At 37.8% G+C, this 16,044-nt stretch overlaps 2 protein-coding genes across 6 annotated transcripts; both read left to right on the plus strand.

Annotated features, from left to right (window-relative positions):
- Nucleotides 1–1,093: 1,093 nt before the first annotated feature.
- On the plus strand, nucleotides 1,094–10,167 carry ttc34 (tetratricopeptide repeat domain 34). Of its 2 annotated transcripts, none has more exons than XM_077214501.1 (8): nucleotides 1,094–1,663; nucleotides 2,278–3,995; nucleotides 5,191–5,413; nucleotides 5,525–5,717; nucleotides 6,018–6,184; nucleotides 7,366–7,639; nucleotides 7,795–8,009; nucleotides 9,310–10,167. In XM_077214501.1, the coding sequence occupies exons 2-8, from the start codon at nucleotides 2,338–2,340 to the stop codon at nucleotides 9,844–9,846; spliced, it is 3,267 nt and encodes a 1,088-aa protein (XP_077070616.1). In that variant the 5' UTR covers nucleotides 1,094–1,663; nucleotides 2,278–2,337; the 3' UTR covers nucleotides 9,847–10,167. The 2 variants fall into 2 exon arrangements, with proteins under 2 accessions (XP_077070616.1, XP_077070617.1); XM_077214502.1 differs by lacking the exon at nucleotides 1,094–1,663 and having other exon boundaries at nucleotides 2,492–2,572; nucleotides 2,653–3,995.
- Nucleotides 10,168–11,235: 1,068 nt separating this feature from the next.
- Nucleotides 11,236–16,044, plus strand: LOC143722865 (putative oxidoreductase YteT). 4 transcript variants are annotated; one of them, XM_077214505.1, is made up of 15 exons: nucleotides 11,250–11,463; nucleotides 11,716–11,782; nucleotides 11,895–11,999; nucleotides 12,104–12,188; nucleotides 12,281–12,354; nucleotides 12,511–12,570; nucleotides 13,250–13,357; nucleotides 13,448–13,504; nucleotides 13,584–13,714; nucleotides 14,075–14,129; nucleotides 14,247–14,339; nucleotides 14,894–15,028; nucleotides 15,122–15,223; nucleotides 15,302–15,463; nucleotides 15,559–16,044. In XM_077214505.1, exons 2-15 carry the CDS (start codon nucleotides 11,780–11,782, stop codon nucleotides 15,682–15,684), a joined length of 1,296 nt encoding a protein of 431 aa, XP_077070620.1. In that variant the 5' UTR covers nucleotides 11,250–11,463; nucleotides 11,716–11,779; the 3' UTR covers nucleotides 15,685–16,044. The 4 variants fall into 4 exon arrangements, with proteins under 4 accessions (XP_077070619.1, XP_077070620.1, XP_077070621.1 ...); XM_077214503.1 differs by having other exon boundaries at nucleotides 11,345–11,458; XM_077214504.1 differs by lacking the exon at nucleotides 11,716–11,782 and having other exon boundaries at nucleotides 11,236–11,463.

Consider the following 16,044-nt stretch of genomic DNA (forward strand, 5'->3'; position numbering starts at 1 on the left):
AAAGTTATGAACAGACATTCTTGCAGTAACATCACATACTGAATGAAGTCAAACTGATTCGAACCGTTAAGTTACTCGTCTTTTTCAGCAAATCAGTAAAATAATTGTTTGTTTTGTTCGTGACTCAGACTACACTCGTGTTGCATGTTTGTTTTTCTGTGCAGGCTGACATTAAAGCTTTATTGTAATGCTTGTTATTTTCCATTATTTTGTGATACACAGCCCTGTTAGCCATTTATATGAAAGTAATATTTCTACATGGTACTTTGAAGTACTTTGGATGTGTGACATGATCTGCATACTGACATAACCAGACAGCGCCTGTCAGGTAAGTTGAGTTTTGATTATCAAAATATTATAGGCTACATGGATTATCTTTGAGAAATAAAGTTTACTTAGATAAGAGTCGTGTCATAATGTATTAATATTATAATGTTATAGGTGCAGTAAGCGATTTCTAAGAAATGTTGTTGATATTTGAAATCAAAACAAACCCGGCCCTACCCAAAAAGATCACACTCATCTTGATATCTCCTCCGCCCCCAAATTCACAGACACACTATCCACACGCTCCACTCTCATGAGTCCCTGAATCTGACCTACCAAAGAGAATTATCGAGATACTACTATAGTTTTTATTAATATTTTGAATTATTTTTTTATTTGTATATTTTTATTTGATATAGCCTATACATTTTTTATTTAATCTAGAGTGGTCCATTATCTCAAATTTTTTCATTATTTTATGTTCTTTTTTATAATCGCTTTGTTTTTGTCTAATCCTCTTTAACTGCCGCAATTTCAGTCATAATCAAGTTTGTGTATTTTAAAAGTAATTAAAAAAAAACACTTTTGTGGACAATTTCGGTGCATAAACAACACGAATATAAGCAAAATTCGTGGGAAAATACAAACAGGATGTACATAAAAAGAACGTTTGTATAACCAGAACGTTTACAAAACATTTTTGGAGTTTTTGGAAATAACGGTTCTATAACGTAATGGTTAGGAAATTTAAATTTTCTTAGAACACACATTGTTATTTGATCGTTTCCATAGCAACCAGTGAACACATGCGCGAAGCGTGTGTTTGCCTAGAGCGAAAGTTTTTGATATTTGGATGTTACAAAGTCGCGCAACACGTGACTGAATAACGACCCTGAAGACTTCACTAAATGTTTGCCCTATACGTTGCTAAGATATTATAAGATAAGTAGTTAATGAAGAAGACTGACGCGTTGTGTCACTCACAGTCGTAAGTAGCCTAATTAGGTTATTCTTCCTATAGAACAGACGAGAACCTGCCCAAACCTATCATTTCCTTAACCTTTTACATTTTGTGTTTTCTCTGTGTTAAAGTGTTTTGTTTTTCTTTGTTTAGTCTTCCTATTGTTTTTCACTTATGGGGTCGGCATATTGAGTTTCAGCAAGATGTTTTTTCGGGACCAAGCTTTTCTTTAACCAGACAGTCGCATCTTTTGACAGTTATTCTGAAGGGGGAAAAAAGTCTACAAAGATCAATATGTGGTCCATCTAAATAGTGTTTAATATGCGTTACATCTCAGAAAATAATGTTTAACTCGTTTAAGATAAGACAGGAGAAGCCGACCAAAAGTGCGTGGACTGTTCCCTCTCTCTCTCAGACACTCACAGACACAGAAAGGTACATAGTGTCCTGCTCTTTTCATAAAAATAAGATAATTTTTTTTTTTTTTTTTTTCATAAAAATTGTAATCTGTTCTACTTTGGTGTGCTGGAAGCCATGTTAACATTTATTGCTTAGAACTGATAGAACTAGTAGCCTAATATTTTTTAATAAGATTCCTACTTGAACTATAAAGTAGCCTGACTAGCCATTATACCACAAGGAAAAAAGTTAAATGGGATAAATGTTAAATGGGATAGATATAGTTACAAACTACTACTATCTAATAAATAAACTAGTAATGCTAGAAAATATACTTGTCACTGGACAAGTACCTGGTACAAATGGACTGATTTAATAGGTAGCCTAGTAAATATTGGAATAAATAAATACTAGTGTCTATGAACAGTTACTAGTAAAATAGAAAAATGTACTTATCACTCAAATAAATAAAAAAACTTGTAACATAAAAAAGATACTAGTTATATTTTAAAAGGAAGAAATTTTAAATCAGCAATTTAGTGTCATTTATTTACGCAATGCATATTTATAGTAACTCATTCAATGCATAATATTAATAAGAGCAAGAGAAAGATTCCTTTTAATAATGTGCTTTCAAAATTCTTTCAAAGGTCTTTGAGGACCCTTGTGGAGGAAATGTCCAAATGTAAATAGTGTTACAGAGAAGAGAGATGAATGGCACACATAAAGGTGCAGCTGAACTGTGCAGAGAGGCGGACAAAATATTGCTCTCTGGGGACCCTGGCAAAGCTGCTGTTCTGTACACCCATGCTTTTGGAAATCATGCAGGATCCACTGTAGGACACATGCGTGGCCTTAACGCAGGTTGCTTAGAGGAGGTGATCTCTACTCTGGAGGCCTGGCTTGATGGCGTCTCACACAACTCAATTGAGGGCCTGAGCAAAGGTCTTGTTGCTGTATTTCTGTCTACATTATGCCCCAATAATATTTCTGCTTCTCTTTATAAAATGGAGTCTGTCCTGCAGGGGACAGGTCATGCCTCGGACGAGATTTTCGCACGGTGTTCTGCTCTTCTAGGGGGAAATCAAATGCCCCAACCTGTGGGTCACACACGGTTAGTTCTGGAGTTAACTAGAGCTCTAGCCTGCTTGCTCTCAGACCCTCAAAATCCCAAAGGTCCTCAGCTTTATCTGCAGGCCTTTAATGGAAATAAATCAGAAACTATTAGACTTGTTAAAGGAAGGCAAACTAAACATGTGGAACTATTAATTAAAGCCTTTTACCAGCAAATGTCTCTGAGATATTCCACACTTCATGCAAAGGGGCAGATAGAGAAAACATTGAGTCCTACACGAGCAAGTGACGACATGGATCCCACCAAAACGGTTGAGTTTTTACTTGCCATTTCACCTAATGACATCCAGGTGAGAGAGCTTCAAGCTGCAGTCCTGTTTTCATCAGGAAAGTTCACAGAAAGTGCAGAAGCTTTGTCGCTGGCCCTTAAACTAGATGAATCACAGACTGAACATGTAATGGCACCAGAGAAAAGAGCTTGTTTACTGGTGGGCAGAGCAGCTGCTCTTTTTTCAGCAGGAGGACGAGCAAGAGAAGTCTGCAAAGACCTGGGTGACGGCTTTGCACTTCATCCAGCGACAGCAAGACAGCAATTCCAGAGCCTTTTCTCAGACAATGGCATAGGGTTGGCTGCCCGCATCCAGCTGCGCCAACAGGCAGAGAAGGGTGTCTTGGAGTTCAGGGAGGCAGTTCTTTTAAGGCCTGACCTTCGGTCTTCAAAAGGAGTGGAGTTGTTGGATCCCGTTATTGCTCAGCTTCGAGCTCTCTGCCACTTGGAGTCAGACGGAGGAGGTAGGGAACTGCGGGTGCGTCTGGCAGACTGCCTCCTCTTGCGTGGGGAACATAAAGAAGCCCTTTCCATAAGTAGCCAGCTAGCCGCTGCAGCTCCAGCCCAGCAAAGCTACCAGAACACTGTGCAAGTGCTCAGAGGGTTTTCCCGACTCTTCACTGAGGACCATAAAGGTGCTCTGGAAGATTTCCAAGCGGTTATTGAGCATAATACTCCTCACCCACCCAGCTGTGTCCGTGCACTCTGTGGCAGGGGTGTCCTGCGTATGATGGGTGGCTCACACTACCTTACTGCTCTAGATTACGTTACGGCGAGCCGATTACAGCTGCAGGACACCGCTGTAACAGTTCGCTGCCTGGTGCCATGGAACTACCGTGGGTTGCTGTGCACTGTGTTGCTGGAACAGGGAAGGGTTATGCTTGAGGGGACTGAAGAACAAAAAGCTGACTCAAATCCTACAGCAAAACAAGAGCATGAGGAAGGTCACACCAACAACAAACAGAGGTACATTTGCATTTTTCAGATTCTGAATGAAACTTAATTGTCTTGCAAAATCTCTCCTTTTGTCTTAAAGTGAATATCCACTTTTCATACGGTGAATTGTAATATTGTCATGCCTAAATACACTTCTTCTATAATAGTATAGAATCAGCCATTACATGAAAATAATTATCGGCTTATCTGTGTCGATAAGCACCTCTGGAGGGTCACCTATCTGTAGAGTTTAGCTCCAACCTAACTGACTAGAAGTTTACAGTTGCTGTCACATTTCGAAGGCTGCACCCTCCAGAGGTCACATTTGCCAGTTGCATAGATTATGGAGGCTGACTCATTCCAGAAAATTAACCATTAGATTCCGAGTTAAGAAGTAAATTACAGTAATTTACGTCTCAAAAGCAATAACACTCATTTTAGAATGGTTACTTTTCTGAAATGAGACAGCCTTGGTGACTTATGTTTCTGACATATGCAACCTCCCTAGGGTGCAGTCTAGTCAAGTCAAGTCAAGTCACCTTTATTTATATAGCGCTTTTTACAATACAGATTGTTTCAAAGCAGCTTTACAGAGATAACAGGAAAATAATGTTGTAATGATATTGTTAAATATAAAATTAAATGTCCCCAGCTAAACAAGACAAAAGCCAATGACGAAGAAAGGCGAAAAAGGCAAGGAACCAAAACTCCATCAGGTTAAAGAATGGAGAAAAAAACCTTGGGAGAACCCAGGCTCAGTCAGGGGGCCAGTTCTCCTCTGCCCAACGAACGAACAGTGTATGATTATGATTCAGGCAGCATTATAGGTCAGAAGTCAAAATGACTCTACGAAATGAGACACAGCAAAAGATCCTGAAGACCTTGATTAGCTGGTTCAGGTGTGTTTAATTTGTGTTGTAGCTGTGTTAACGGCACCCATGTCATAATTACTGTAAACAAAGCTGTGTATGCTTTCAAATTCGCTCTTGCGGTACTTTGATGTTGTACTTAAATCTGCAGTGGTCAGGTGGTACAAGTCATAGCTCTCAGAAAATTGATGAGTTTACACATTTTAATTTAAAGTTATACAAGCATGTGAAGGCTTTTTACAGTTCAGAGTCGTTACGGTAATTACGACATGGCCTGAACGCACCTCAAGATCATTGGCCCTCCAAATGCAGGATTGGACACCACTGACTAATTAATTTTTCTGTGTTTCCTTCAGGTCTTCCGTTGGAGTGCACGCTCTTGCTCTTCTACTAATGGAGTTACAGCCCGTTGCCGATGGACCCCAGATTCTAACAGCGGATGCTCTGTACCAGTTGGGTCGTGTTGAGGAGGCTTACCGTCTTCTTCTCAACATTGAGCACACAGCCCCACGTCCACCGATTCTCGCACGTCTTGCAATACTGCAGCTGCATCGAGGTTTCCTCTATGATGCTTATCAGGTGCCAGATTATATTCTTTAGTTTTATCTCATTTCAGTTATTAAGTAATTCTATGATAATAGTTTATTAATTTTCTGCTTCATATCAAGTAATATCTCTGGTGTCTTACAGCTACTGAAAAAGCTGATCAATTCAGGAGACACCAGTTGTCTACGTGCCCTTCTATCTGTAACATCTTTACAAGACCGAGCACTTCTAGAACAACATTGTCACACCGCTTCCAAACGTATACTGTGTGGCCAACAAGCGGAAAGTGCAATAAGGGAAGCTGTGGCCTATTTGTCCATTGCCATTATGGCTTCAGGTAAGACACATGCAGTAATATATTAATTTACATTTCAAAATATATATGGTTATTAAGGTCAAATGTAGAAGAAAAAGTGCAAATGCAAACAGGAATTCACACCATTGATTGTATCTGATGCAGTTTCTACGGAAAAAAGACAAATAATTTCCTCTTCAGCTCTGCAATTTTCTTTTACTTTCTTCTGTAAATCTTGGCTTTTATGTTTCATGTAACTCATAATCACTAAGCAATTATATTTTAAAGAAAAAGATAAAGGTAACTTCATTTTCTTAACTGAGTTAACTGATTATTCTTTAGGTGGTGGTGCAATAGATTCCCTGCTGGAGAGAGCAAAATGTTATGCTCTATTGGGCCAATGGAAGACAGCTATCTTTGACTTCACTGTGATCCTTAAAGAGCACCCTAACCATGTGCAGGCTTTGTGTGGAAGAGGATTCACTTATCTTATGCTGAACCAGCAGAAGGTGTGGTACCTCCACCTATGGGAGCCAAAAAGTGTTTTTAAAGATGGGTTCATGATTCAGTACACATTACGTAAGGCATTAACCCGCTTATACCATGGTCACTTGTCAAATAAAACATGTTTAAAACATTAGTTTATATTTGAATTAGGCTAAATCTAGTTTTTACAAATAATAAATAATAACTTGCCTGACGGTTTATTTAGCAAACGGAGATATTTATAGTCCGCTCAGCTTGTAGAACCCTTCAGGTTCAAAAATGCATTTTTTTTTCATGAAACACAAAGGTAGGCATAGTTATTTTTTTATTACACATAAAACAATTAATCAAACAACAAAAACAGAGCAGCAGCGGTGTAATTTTCAAAGCTGGAGTCCATTTCTTTTTGAACAATAAAGTTTCTGAGTGTATTTACTGCTCATTTCGAATTTTTTTTCGTGTTGATCTCATCTTTTTCGTCTTCTATTTGATTCAATTCTCCCGGTGTTATCTCTTTGTGTCGTTTCTCCGTTTTATTTAAATTTTTTCTTTCTTCAGCAGCATCCCAGTCGTCAAAGTTGTCATATTCTCCATAAATGTTAAAAGAAATAACGAAGTCGCTCATTGTTGTATTAGTAGGCTATGTAATATCTAACTAACGTTAGATGTTTGTTTTGATAGAGCAAATTGTTAACGGATAACTTACTTTGACTGCATGTTGCTATGGTTACTCACAGCTGTTGTAGGCAGCGCATTTATTTATTAATTTCGAATGGTAAACAGGCAGTTTCACCAGAACTACTTTACTTGGTGTCCTCTATCACTTTTTAACGGACACCCTGCAGCCAATCAGAATCGAGTATTCACCCAGACCATGGTATAAAATAAGGTTAACGCACAGTAAATGCAATAGATCACACGCACACAAAAAAAAAAACTTTAAAAAATCTTGGTTAACGTTAACTTCTACATATACTAATACATTTTCAGACATTTTTATTTATATTTATACATATGACATTATTTATATAAAAATAACTTAAATGCTGTAAACTGTAATGCATTATTTAATGTATATGTCAAGTTGAACTTAATTTTAAAGTGTTACCAATATTTCAAGATCAGTGGCTGAATTAACAGACAATTTAAGTAATATTTCCTACATGCTTGTAAACTGACACTATTAATATCAATAATTCACCAGGAATGCACACTAGACATACTAGTTGCCCTTCAGTGTGGTGCTGAGGAGGTCACTCAGAGCATGCTGTCACTTAAAGACAAAGCAAAGAGACTGGTCAGTGAATGGTTGGGTCAGCACTGTCGCAGCAGCCTGTCAGAGACTCTGTTGGCTTACCCTGTACCCTGCCGGGAGGAGCACCTTCGAGAGGCCTTTTTGATTGGTGGAGCACTAATGAACACTGACTGCAGGGAACCCAGGTGGCACCTCCTGTACATTGATACACTATTTGCCAAAGGTAAGGGAGCTGTTTACAGCATAAAAGAGTCACGTATGTGGACCAGTAGGGTGTTTGTTGTACATCAAAAGTGTTGGACAACTTAAAAATATATACATTTTGTCTATGTAAAATGTGTTTTTACAAAGTTGGCGTTTGAAACAATGTTTGTAAAGGGGAGGTGAATGCTGCAGGAGCGCACCTGAAGCAGGTGTTTGGTCAAGAGCCTCGAGATGTCTCAGCTAAGGCCAGGTGGGGTGTCGTGAAGGCCTGGCAGCAGAACTACAAAGCAGCAACCAACTATTTGAGTGTGGTGGCTGAGAAAGATCCAGCAACTCTAGACTTTCTAATCAGTCTCATGCAGTCAGCTCACAGAAAACGCTTAGCACAGGTAATCACTAGTCGTGTGTGTGTGTGTGTGTGTGTGTGTGTGTGTGTGTGTGTGTGTGTGTGTGTGTGTGTGTGTGTGTGTGTGTGTGTGTGTGTGTGTGTGTGTGTGTGTGTGTGTGTGTGTGTGTGTGTGTGTGTGTGTGTGTGTCAATGAGAAACCATGGGAACAAGCACAGAAACAGAACTAAGACACATGCAAAACCCAACAAAAATGGGCAGAGATACAGATAACCCATTAAAGTTAAATTGCACTTAAATTACTCATTTTATCCTTGAAAACGGAAATTATATTGTTATTGTTATTGTGCAGCTCTGGAGCCTATACCATGAAGCCGGTTTAGGGGGCAAGCCTGATATGTTTCAGTTTAGTTTGCACCAACCCTGGGTTTTTGGCACCATGAAAGTGGTTTGGCTTTTAGCAGTGTTCATCGCCATAGTAACTCACGCTCCACGGCTAACCTGGTCCGGGGCAGGTTATGTTCCAGGTAAGAGGTTGAAAACCAATCTTGGACCAATCAGCTGTGAGCAAAGTGACACATGTCTGATGCGATAAAGTCACTCCAAATTAAACGTCACTACATAGCAAATGATTTTTAAAGACAAAATCGTCTGGCTTTTAGTAATGCTCAATCTCACATATACAGTTTTGGTTTATCAATTATTATTATGCACAGTTTAAAGGAATAAATGTATAAAAGGTAATATAAATACGCTTTAGAATCAATAGATAAAGCTATAAAATAACTACATATGAGCTTAAATGTTCAATTCTCTTTGTACCTTTATCAACTGTATAACTTCACAACTTTTACTTGCACTGATATCGCAAGACTTTTTCTTTCAGTTGTACTCTTTCATAGACAGCTATTTTCTTCTTACTGTGTAAATTTGTTTAAATTCTTAATATTTTTCAATCTCGTAATATTCTGCAGAAGAGAAGTGAATCGCGCTGCTTCTCTCGCACGAGAAATGAATCACAGTTTATCTCTTTCTCAACATGTGATTGGCTGTTCGCTACTGATGTCACACCTAAACTCCTAAACTCAGGATCAAAGCCTGAGTTGACAGAGAAAGTTGATGATCAGCATCATGGTACTAACAAAGCCTGGTCGGTTTGGTTTTGTCAACTCGAAACTAATCCTGTAACCCTGAGTTTGTTCAACTACCATCATGGTACAGGCCCCTGGCCTTGTTCACAGCCCTAGTATAAGTACTGTTTCTGTTCTTTTTCTATTTTCTCTTCTGTATTGATGACTTCAGTTAGCTCTACAGTGTCTCATAAAATTATTCTGTGCTTCCAGGCAGCATCCCAGCAGGCCGGCATTGTGTCTGGAAGTGGCCAGTGGGAGCAGGCTTTAGCCCTCCTCACGCTAGCAGTGCGAGCGGTCAGTGAGATGAAGCTTCAGTACCTCAGGCAGCGTGCAGCTTGCCTGGCCCACCTGGGCCTCCACGACAGGGCTGTGTCTGATTTGAATAAGGTCATTCAGGCCCACAATGCAGATGGGAGTGAGGAGCCAAAGGTTTGGGCAGAGGACCTTTGCCGCCGAGGCCGTAGTCTGCTATTGTGTTCCCATGAAGAGTCTGGCTTACAGGACATTTCTCAAGCCCTGGATCTGCATGAGGGACAAGCACTGCTGTGTGTGGAGGCTGGTCTGGGAACACAACGCCTTGCTGAAAAGTTCCTGCGCTTTGCCCTGCAGAACTATGGAGAGCAGAAACTTGACAAAGCTTGGCTTCTGACTGAGACCGGGCTTAAAGTGGACAGTGGCCATGTAGAACTGCGCAGACTGAGGGCTAGAATAAAACGAGAGGTCTCTGGTCCATGTACTGTCCACTAGAGATGAAACATGCTCGAGATGTTTAATTGTGAACTGATGGTGACAGAATGGCTCATGTCTTTATATTGTTTTGTTTAATCAGGCAAACATTATGGCAAGAATTTTTATAGGGGTTTTTTGTTGAAATTTTTACTATCTAAGTTTTGTCAAAATGTAACATTTGGTGTAGTCTTGTCAGACATGTATACTACTCTTTGTTTGGGGCAATATGATTTTTATTAAATGAATTAATTTATTTAGCAGGGAGTGACAGTAAATACATTTACAAGGCATTTACAATGTTCCAACACAAATAACATTCAAAATAAATGCTTTTCTTTTGAACTTTCTATTCATCCAGATTTTTTTGTCTTCCGTGTCTTCAGAAATAATTCTAATATGCTAATTTGCTGCAAAGACAAAGTCTACACAAGATGAGTCATTATCGCTTTCTTTCTTGGAAGAGATTCCACCACTCTGTAAACCACAACTGTCTCCCACCTCTTTGTACGCTCTCTCGAATGATGAGTCCCACCACTCACTGTCCTCAGCAAATGTTATGAAGTGGCTGCTAGGTGTCTAGTGAGTGACACTTGTGGGTGAGTTGCGAACAGTTAAGAGCTACAAGAAATCCAGTCTATGGCATAGACAGAGAGTACAAAATAAATGTGCAGTTTTTGTTAAATTATTGCACCTATTGAGTGTGAATGGATTTTGTTAAAAACTAAATTAAAAGTCATTTATAAATCACAGATTCAATTCGGAGAGCTGTATCAATACGCCACAAGAGGGAGCACTGCCTCAGGCGAACTTTATGTAAAACTACATCTCACATATAAAACCGATACATTCATCCAGTTCATAAATGAATAAAGTGAAGTAATGACATGGACTGAAAAAGAAGTGGAAACGACTCAAGTATCAAATATGCATTTCCTGAAAAACAGTACTTACAATAATATTTTAAAGAATATTTTAAGGACCTATAAACCCAGTCCCAGATATAGTTCGAGGGAGAAAAGGAGAAATGCGAAATGAAATAACAGAAAAACATAAATCAATGCAAATAGAGGTATCCACCAAAAACAACAACAACAACAACAAAAAAAACTTCTATGCAAACGTCACTTAAATTAAAAGACCCGACTCAAATAATCCATTTATTCGTTAATTTAGCATTACTACATGAACATCAACATTTTTTCTCAACATTTCAGTAAATCGGTCTGTTCCTAACACAATTGGATTGTTACAAAGACTCATAATATAGGCCACGAACCATGTACAGAAAGTGCTTTTATGGTGTTTTTAGGCCAGGATGTTCTTAAAATTGTATGTGTTCCGTGAAAAAATTTACTTGGTAGCCTACATGGCATGTTCTTTCGAGCGTTGCTCTTGCGTCATTTGAACGTCATCGCTCAAACGTAAACACGGAAGTAAAAAATCCATTGTGAAGCCGAACGCTCTAGTCTAGTCTAGTCTTTGTCAGTCTAAACTGTCTTTGTGTTTTTTGTTTTACATATATGTATATTCAACTACAGGCGAAGTTTGTATTCATACACGTAATCAATCACATATGATCGTAATCCGATTCAGGACCAAGAAGTCCGATGTGAGGCACTGACAGCTCGATGTAAGGTAACGGATGAAAACACGACCCCCGTCCCATATTTCTTCAGATAATATCCCAAAGCGTTTGATCTGTTTACAAAAGACAAGTTCACTTTAATGTCTCTTCCTTCAGATTCACAGTATAATGTTTGTCTCTGCAAAGATTTGATTTATCAATACCATGCAAAAATGCCTCTTTGGACTTAATAATTTACTGCAGTTTGGTAATCAGTATCTAACCTATCATAAATTCACACTGACCTTTATAACCCTGTGAAGTTAAACGAAGACAAACCTATAAAGCAGAGTCCCAACCACAGATCTTTAGTCTTAGGAATTTTGCATGGTAAGTCGTCAAATGCTATGTAATATACAGATCAAATTATGTACTGCTTATTTGGTTGTAGGAAGAATGAAACTTAAAAAAATATGAAGTCTATGTATTGTTAAATCTGCAGGGATCTGCTATAATGCCATCGCCTGTGGATGTTATCGTGGTTGGAGCTGGTAACAGAGGAGAAAATTATTCGGACTATGCTGTGATTTATCCTGACCGCATGCGGGTATTATTTGTGTTTTAATCTCATATCGACAGTCAGCAACTCTGTTGTTTCATCACAACCACAAAAAAAATAAAATAACCATGACTATAACTGTTTCCTCATAGGTAGTAGGAATTGCTGACCCCAGAGATTTTGCTCGAAAGAAGCTTCAGGCACATCACAAAGTAGCTGATCAAAACACTTTTAATGGTACGTCTAGCTTTGTTTTCCAGCTTTATGTTACAATAAAAGTGTTGGATGTGTTTCTTTTTGGAAGTACATTTGTTTGCTTTTTTACATAGATTGGCGTTCTATAGTAGAGAGAGAGAAATTTGCAGATGCTGTATTGATCTGCACTCCCGATCGTCTTCACAAGGTTTGTTTGGTCAATGTTCACATGCTATAGTTTTTTTTTAGATCAGCATGGTGTGCCTAGCTATTTTTTACTCGTTAATGAATGACATAACTTGCACTTCAAGTTGTCTGCTTTAAATGGGTTCAGTCCGTGTCCAATCATTGTTTTGTTCTTCAGGACCCTGCTGTGGCTTTAGCAAAGAAAGGCTACCATGTATTGCTGGAGAAACCAATGGCTGTAAGTGTCTTTTTGCCAAAATGCTCCATGACTGATTCATTCAAAACAGCTTATTCATTCAGGAACGAACCAAGTGACTGACTTTATGAATGGGTCATTGAATCATTCACTCAACCGATTCTTTCCAAACGCGAATTTATTCATGAACGAAATACCACTGTGTGTTGCTCGGAGATGCACAACGGTTCTGTTGTGGCTTTGTTTAGAACTATTTTCTATTATATATATAATTAATATATATATTAATTAGTTTAGGTTGTAAAATGTCATGTAACGACCCCCCCCCCCCCCATTTTTTTTATAGATCATTCACAATATCAGCAAAAAAGTACTATGTGAAATATTTGTTATATATAAAATATTTATTATACATCATATATATTAATAAGTTGGAAAAGGTGTGAGGAAAATTTATTGATGTTACACCACGTGACATATTTTAGTATCGCTAAATTTAAACTTCTTGAAAATAGTATATTAGGTTTTCAAAAGCATATTAAACCACCATTAATAAAAAGAGTGCATAAACAAGATTTTTCACTCTCTTACTATATTTCATTGGCACACAAACCTCTGTGGTATTGTTCGTAATTTGTCTATCATTTTATTTTGTTACTAAATTAAAACATATTAATATTTTTATTAATATTTTATTATTTATATTATATTGGTGTCTAAGGTTACAGAAGATGACTGCACAGAGATTGTAGAGACTTGCATTCAGAGTGGTGTCATGCTCACGGTGTGCCATGTTCTCCGATACGACCCTGTGATCCACAAAATAAAAGTAATTATACTTTCCTTTAAATCCTAATAAACAATCATATTAGCTCTCAGGCACAAGAAAACATGTACTTTTTTTTTCTCTCCAATTCAGGTGCTGATTGACAGCGGAGTAATTGGAGATGTCATCCACATTCAACATTTTGAACCGGTAGGTTGTGTTTAAATAAACTTGCTGTGTGCGTGTGCTGCGTGCAGTTGTGTTGTGTCAGCCCTGTCTTCTCTGATAGGTGGGGTTCTATCATTTTGCTCACTCCTTTGTCAGAGGGAACTGGAGAAACGAGGCAGAAAGCTCTTTTGCTCTGTTAGCCAAATCCTGCCATGATTTGGATCTGATTCATCATTGGGCTGGCGGACGAAGGTACACTTAACCTAACATGACTTGCGCACGTGCACTGAGCTGAAGACAAAGTAATAATAGTGAATTGATAGAAAGAATGAATGGAATGTCTTATCTTCTTTTATCAGTGTTTCTCTATATGTTCAAACTGATTGCATGGGATGGGTCTTTTTTAACCTCATGTTAGTGGGTCAATAATATAGAAAAGGCTCTCGAGTTTTAGCTCTGTATTTTTGCCTCTGCTTTTTTTTACACTTCTTTTCGCAAAACATAATTTTCACAGCTTCTTCGTGTATCAATATCAATACTCATGATATTTTAAGATGGATGAAATGGTTTAGATGGTTTTGAAATATTAGTTTTTGGGATTTTAATTTACAGGTGTTTAAAAGTTTCATCATTTGGGTCGCTTAGCCACTTCACAAAAGAGAACAAGGTTGGACTTTTTATTAGATAAATCTTTTGTTATTTTTTTTTTTTTTAACTATTAAATGAAGAACATTGCCATCGTGAGATTTCTAAAAAATATGTAATTATTTCTCAATTTTCCTAGCCAGCAAAGGCTGCAAATCGCTGTTTAGACTGTCCTGTAGAAGGGGATTGTGCGTACTCTGCAAGGAAAATCTACCTGGATCGAGTGAAAAAAGTAATGTGTTTATGTACACTACCATTCCAAAGTTTGGGGTCAGTAAGATCTTTTAAAGAAATGGGTCCTTTGATTCAGCATGGACACATTCAATTGCTCAAAAGTGATAGTAAGGACTTTTATAATGTTACAAATAATTTGTTTTCCAAATAAGCGTTGTTCTTTTCAACTTTTCAAGAATCCTGAAAAACATGCATTACAGTTTTTACAAAATATTAACCGTTTTCAACTGTGATCAGCATATTCGAATAATTTCTGAAGGATCGTGTGACTGAAAGACTGGAGTAATGATGCTGAAAATTCAGCTTTGCCATCACAGGAATAAATTACATTTTAAATTGTAATAATATTTCACAATATTACTATTTTAACTGTATTTCTGAACAAATAAATGCAGTCTTTGTGAACGTATAATACTTCCTTTAAAAACATTCAAATATCTTACCAACTCCAAAACTTTATTTACTCTGCTTTTTGAAGCTTATAATCATATGATGCATATAACACAAAAGTAAAATCATTTACTGTATTTATTTATGTTATTCATTCATCAGGGGAATGATGGCTGGCCGGTTTCAGTAATTTGCCGCGACTCGGTTCCTGATATTGAATCTGTGACTGAAGCCCTCAGAACAGGACCTTATGGCCGCTGTGTCTACGAATGTGACAATGATGTGTGCTCAAACCAGGTTGGTGAATCTCATACAGTTTATATATGCTTGTAATGATGTTTCCTGCCATTAACAAAGAATATTGTTTTATTATTAAATCATTTATTGCAGGTAGTGACCATGGAATTTGAAGGAGGCTTGACTGCCGCATTCACCATGGTAGCATTTACAGAGGAAATATGTAAACGCAGAACATCTATTTATGGTAGTAAGGTGGGACTTCCTGCTCATTTGTGTCAATATTCCAACACTTTGAAGACTGTAACACCTATTTGTTTATTCTCTCACAAGGGGGAACTGTCCTATGATGGACATGAGATCAAAGTGTTTGACTTCCTAACGAATAGGACCACAAAGCACACCGCAGACACGAGAGTTCCTGGTAACTTTGGTAAAGGAGGTCACGGCTCTGCGGATTATCACCTGATCGACTCCTTCATTGCAGCTGTGATGGTGAGACGATAGATCCGTTAGATCATTTTCTCTGTATTTGTTGTAGAATCTGAGTAATTTGATCACTCCCAATGTTTCTCTCTTTCTCGATATAGAATAAGGACCCAACTCTGATTAGGTCAGGTCCTAAGGAGACATTAGCAAGTCATAAACTTGTGTTTGCGGCTGAACGTGCCCGTTTGGAAAATAGAGTTATGACATGTGATGGCGAGAGCAGATAAATGTATACGAGAGAAGCAAATCTGCACATCGTCGACTTCTTTTATATTCCACTACGTGTTCACATTTTCTTTGTTGTTCTAGACGTAACTTACATTCTTTTGTTATTTATTCAGTGATTTTAGAAATAGACCAAATGTGCTTTTTTATGTAATCATGTCTGTTTTATTTAGAAGATTTATAAAACAGTACATGTTGAATCACATTTCTTGCATTTTATGTACCTTAAAGATACTCGTATTTATTCATGTAAAACCTAATGTTTCATATTAAAATTGGTCTAGATCAAGTTATGTAACCATGTATTCAAACTAATCATGTGGAATTATGAATTACCTAAATAAAAATAATCATATATTGGC

The sequence above is a fragment of the Siphateles boraxobius genome, unplaced genomic scaffold (assembly GCF_051911475.1).
Source record: "Siphateles boraxobius isolate OS27281-9 unplaced genomic scaffold, OSU_SipBor_1 68, whole genome shotgun sequence".
NCBI lineage: Eukaryota > Metazoa > Chordata > Actinopteri > Cypriniformes > Leuciscidae > Siphateles > Siphateles boraxobius.

Bases quoted from the DNA above. Each gene is read 5' to 3' on its own strand.
- ttc34 (XM_077214501.1), top strand. From the start codon at position 2,338: ATGAATGGCACACATAAAGGTGCAGCTGAACTGTGCAGAGAGGCGGAC. The intron at 6,185-7,365 runs GTGTGGTACCTC...ATAATTCACCAG, and splicing joins TTATGCTGAACCAGCAGAAG to GAATGCACACTAGACATACT. The intron at 8,010-9,309 runs GTAATCACTAGT...CTGTGCTTCCAG, and splicing joins ACAGAAAACGCTTAGCACAG to GCAGCATCCCAGCAGGCCGG.
- LOC143722865 (XM_077214505.1), top strand. The intron at 12,189-12,280 runs GTACGTCTAGCT...TTTTTTACATAG, and splicing joins TGATCAAAACACTTTTAATG to ATTGGCGTTCTATAGTAGAG. The intron at 15,464-15,558 runs GTGAGACGATAG...TTCTCGATATAG, and splicing joins CCTTCATTGCAGCTGTGATG to AATAAGGACCCAACTCTGAT.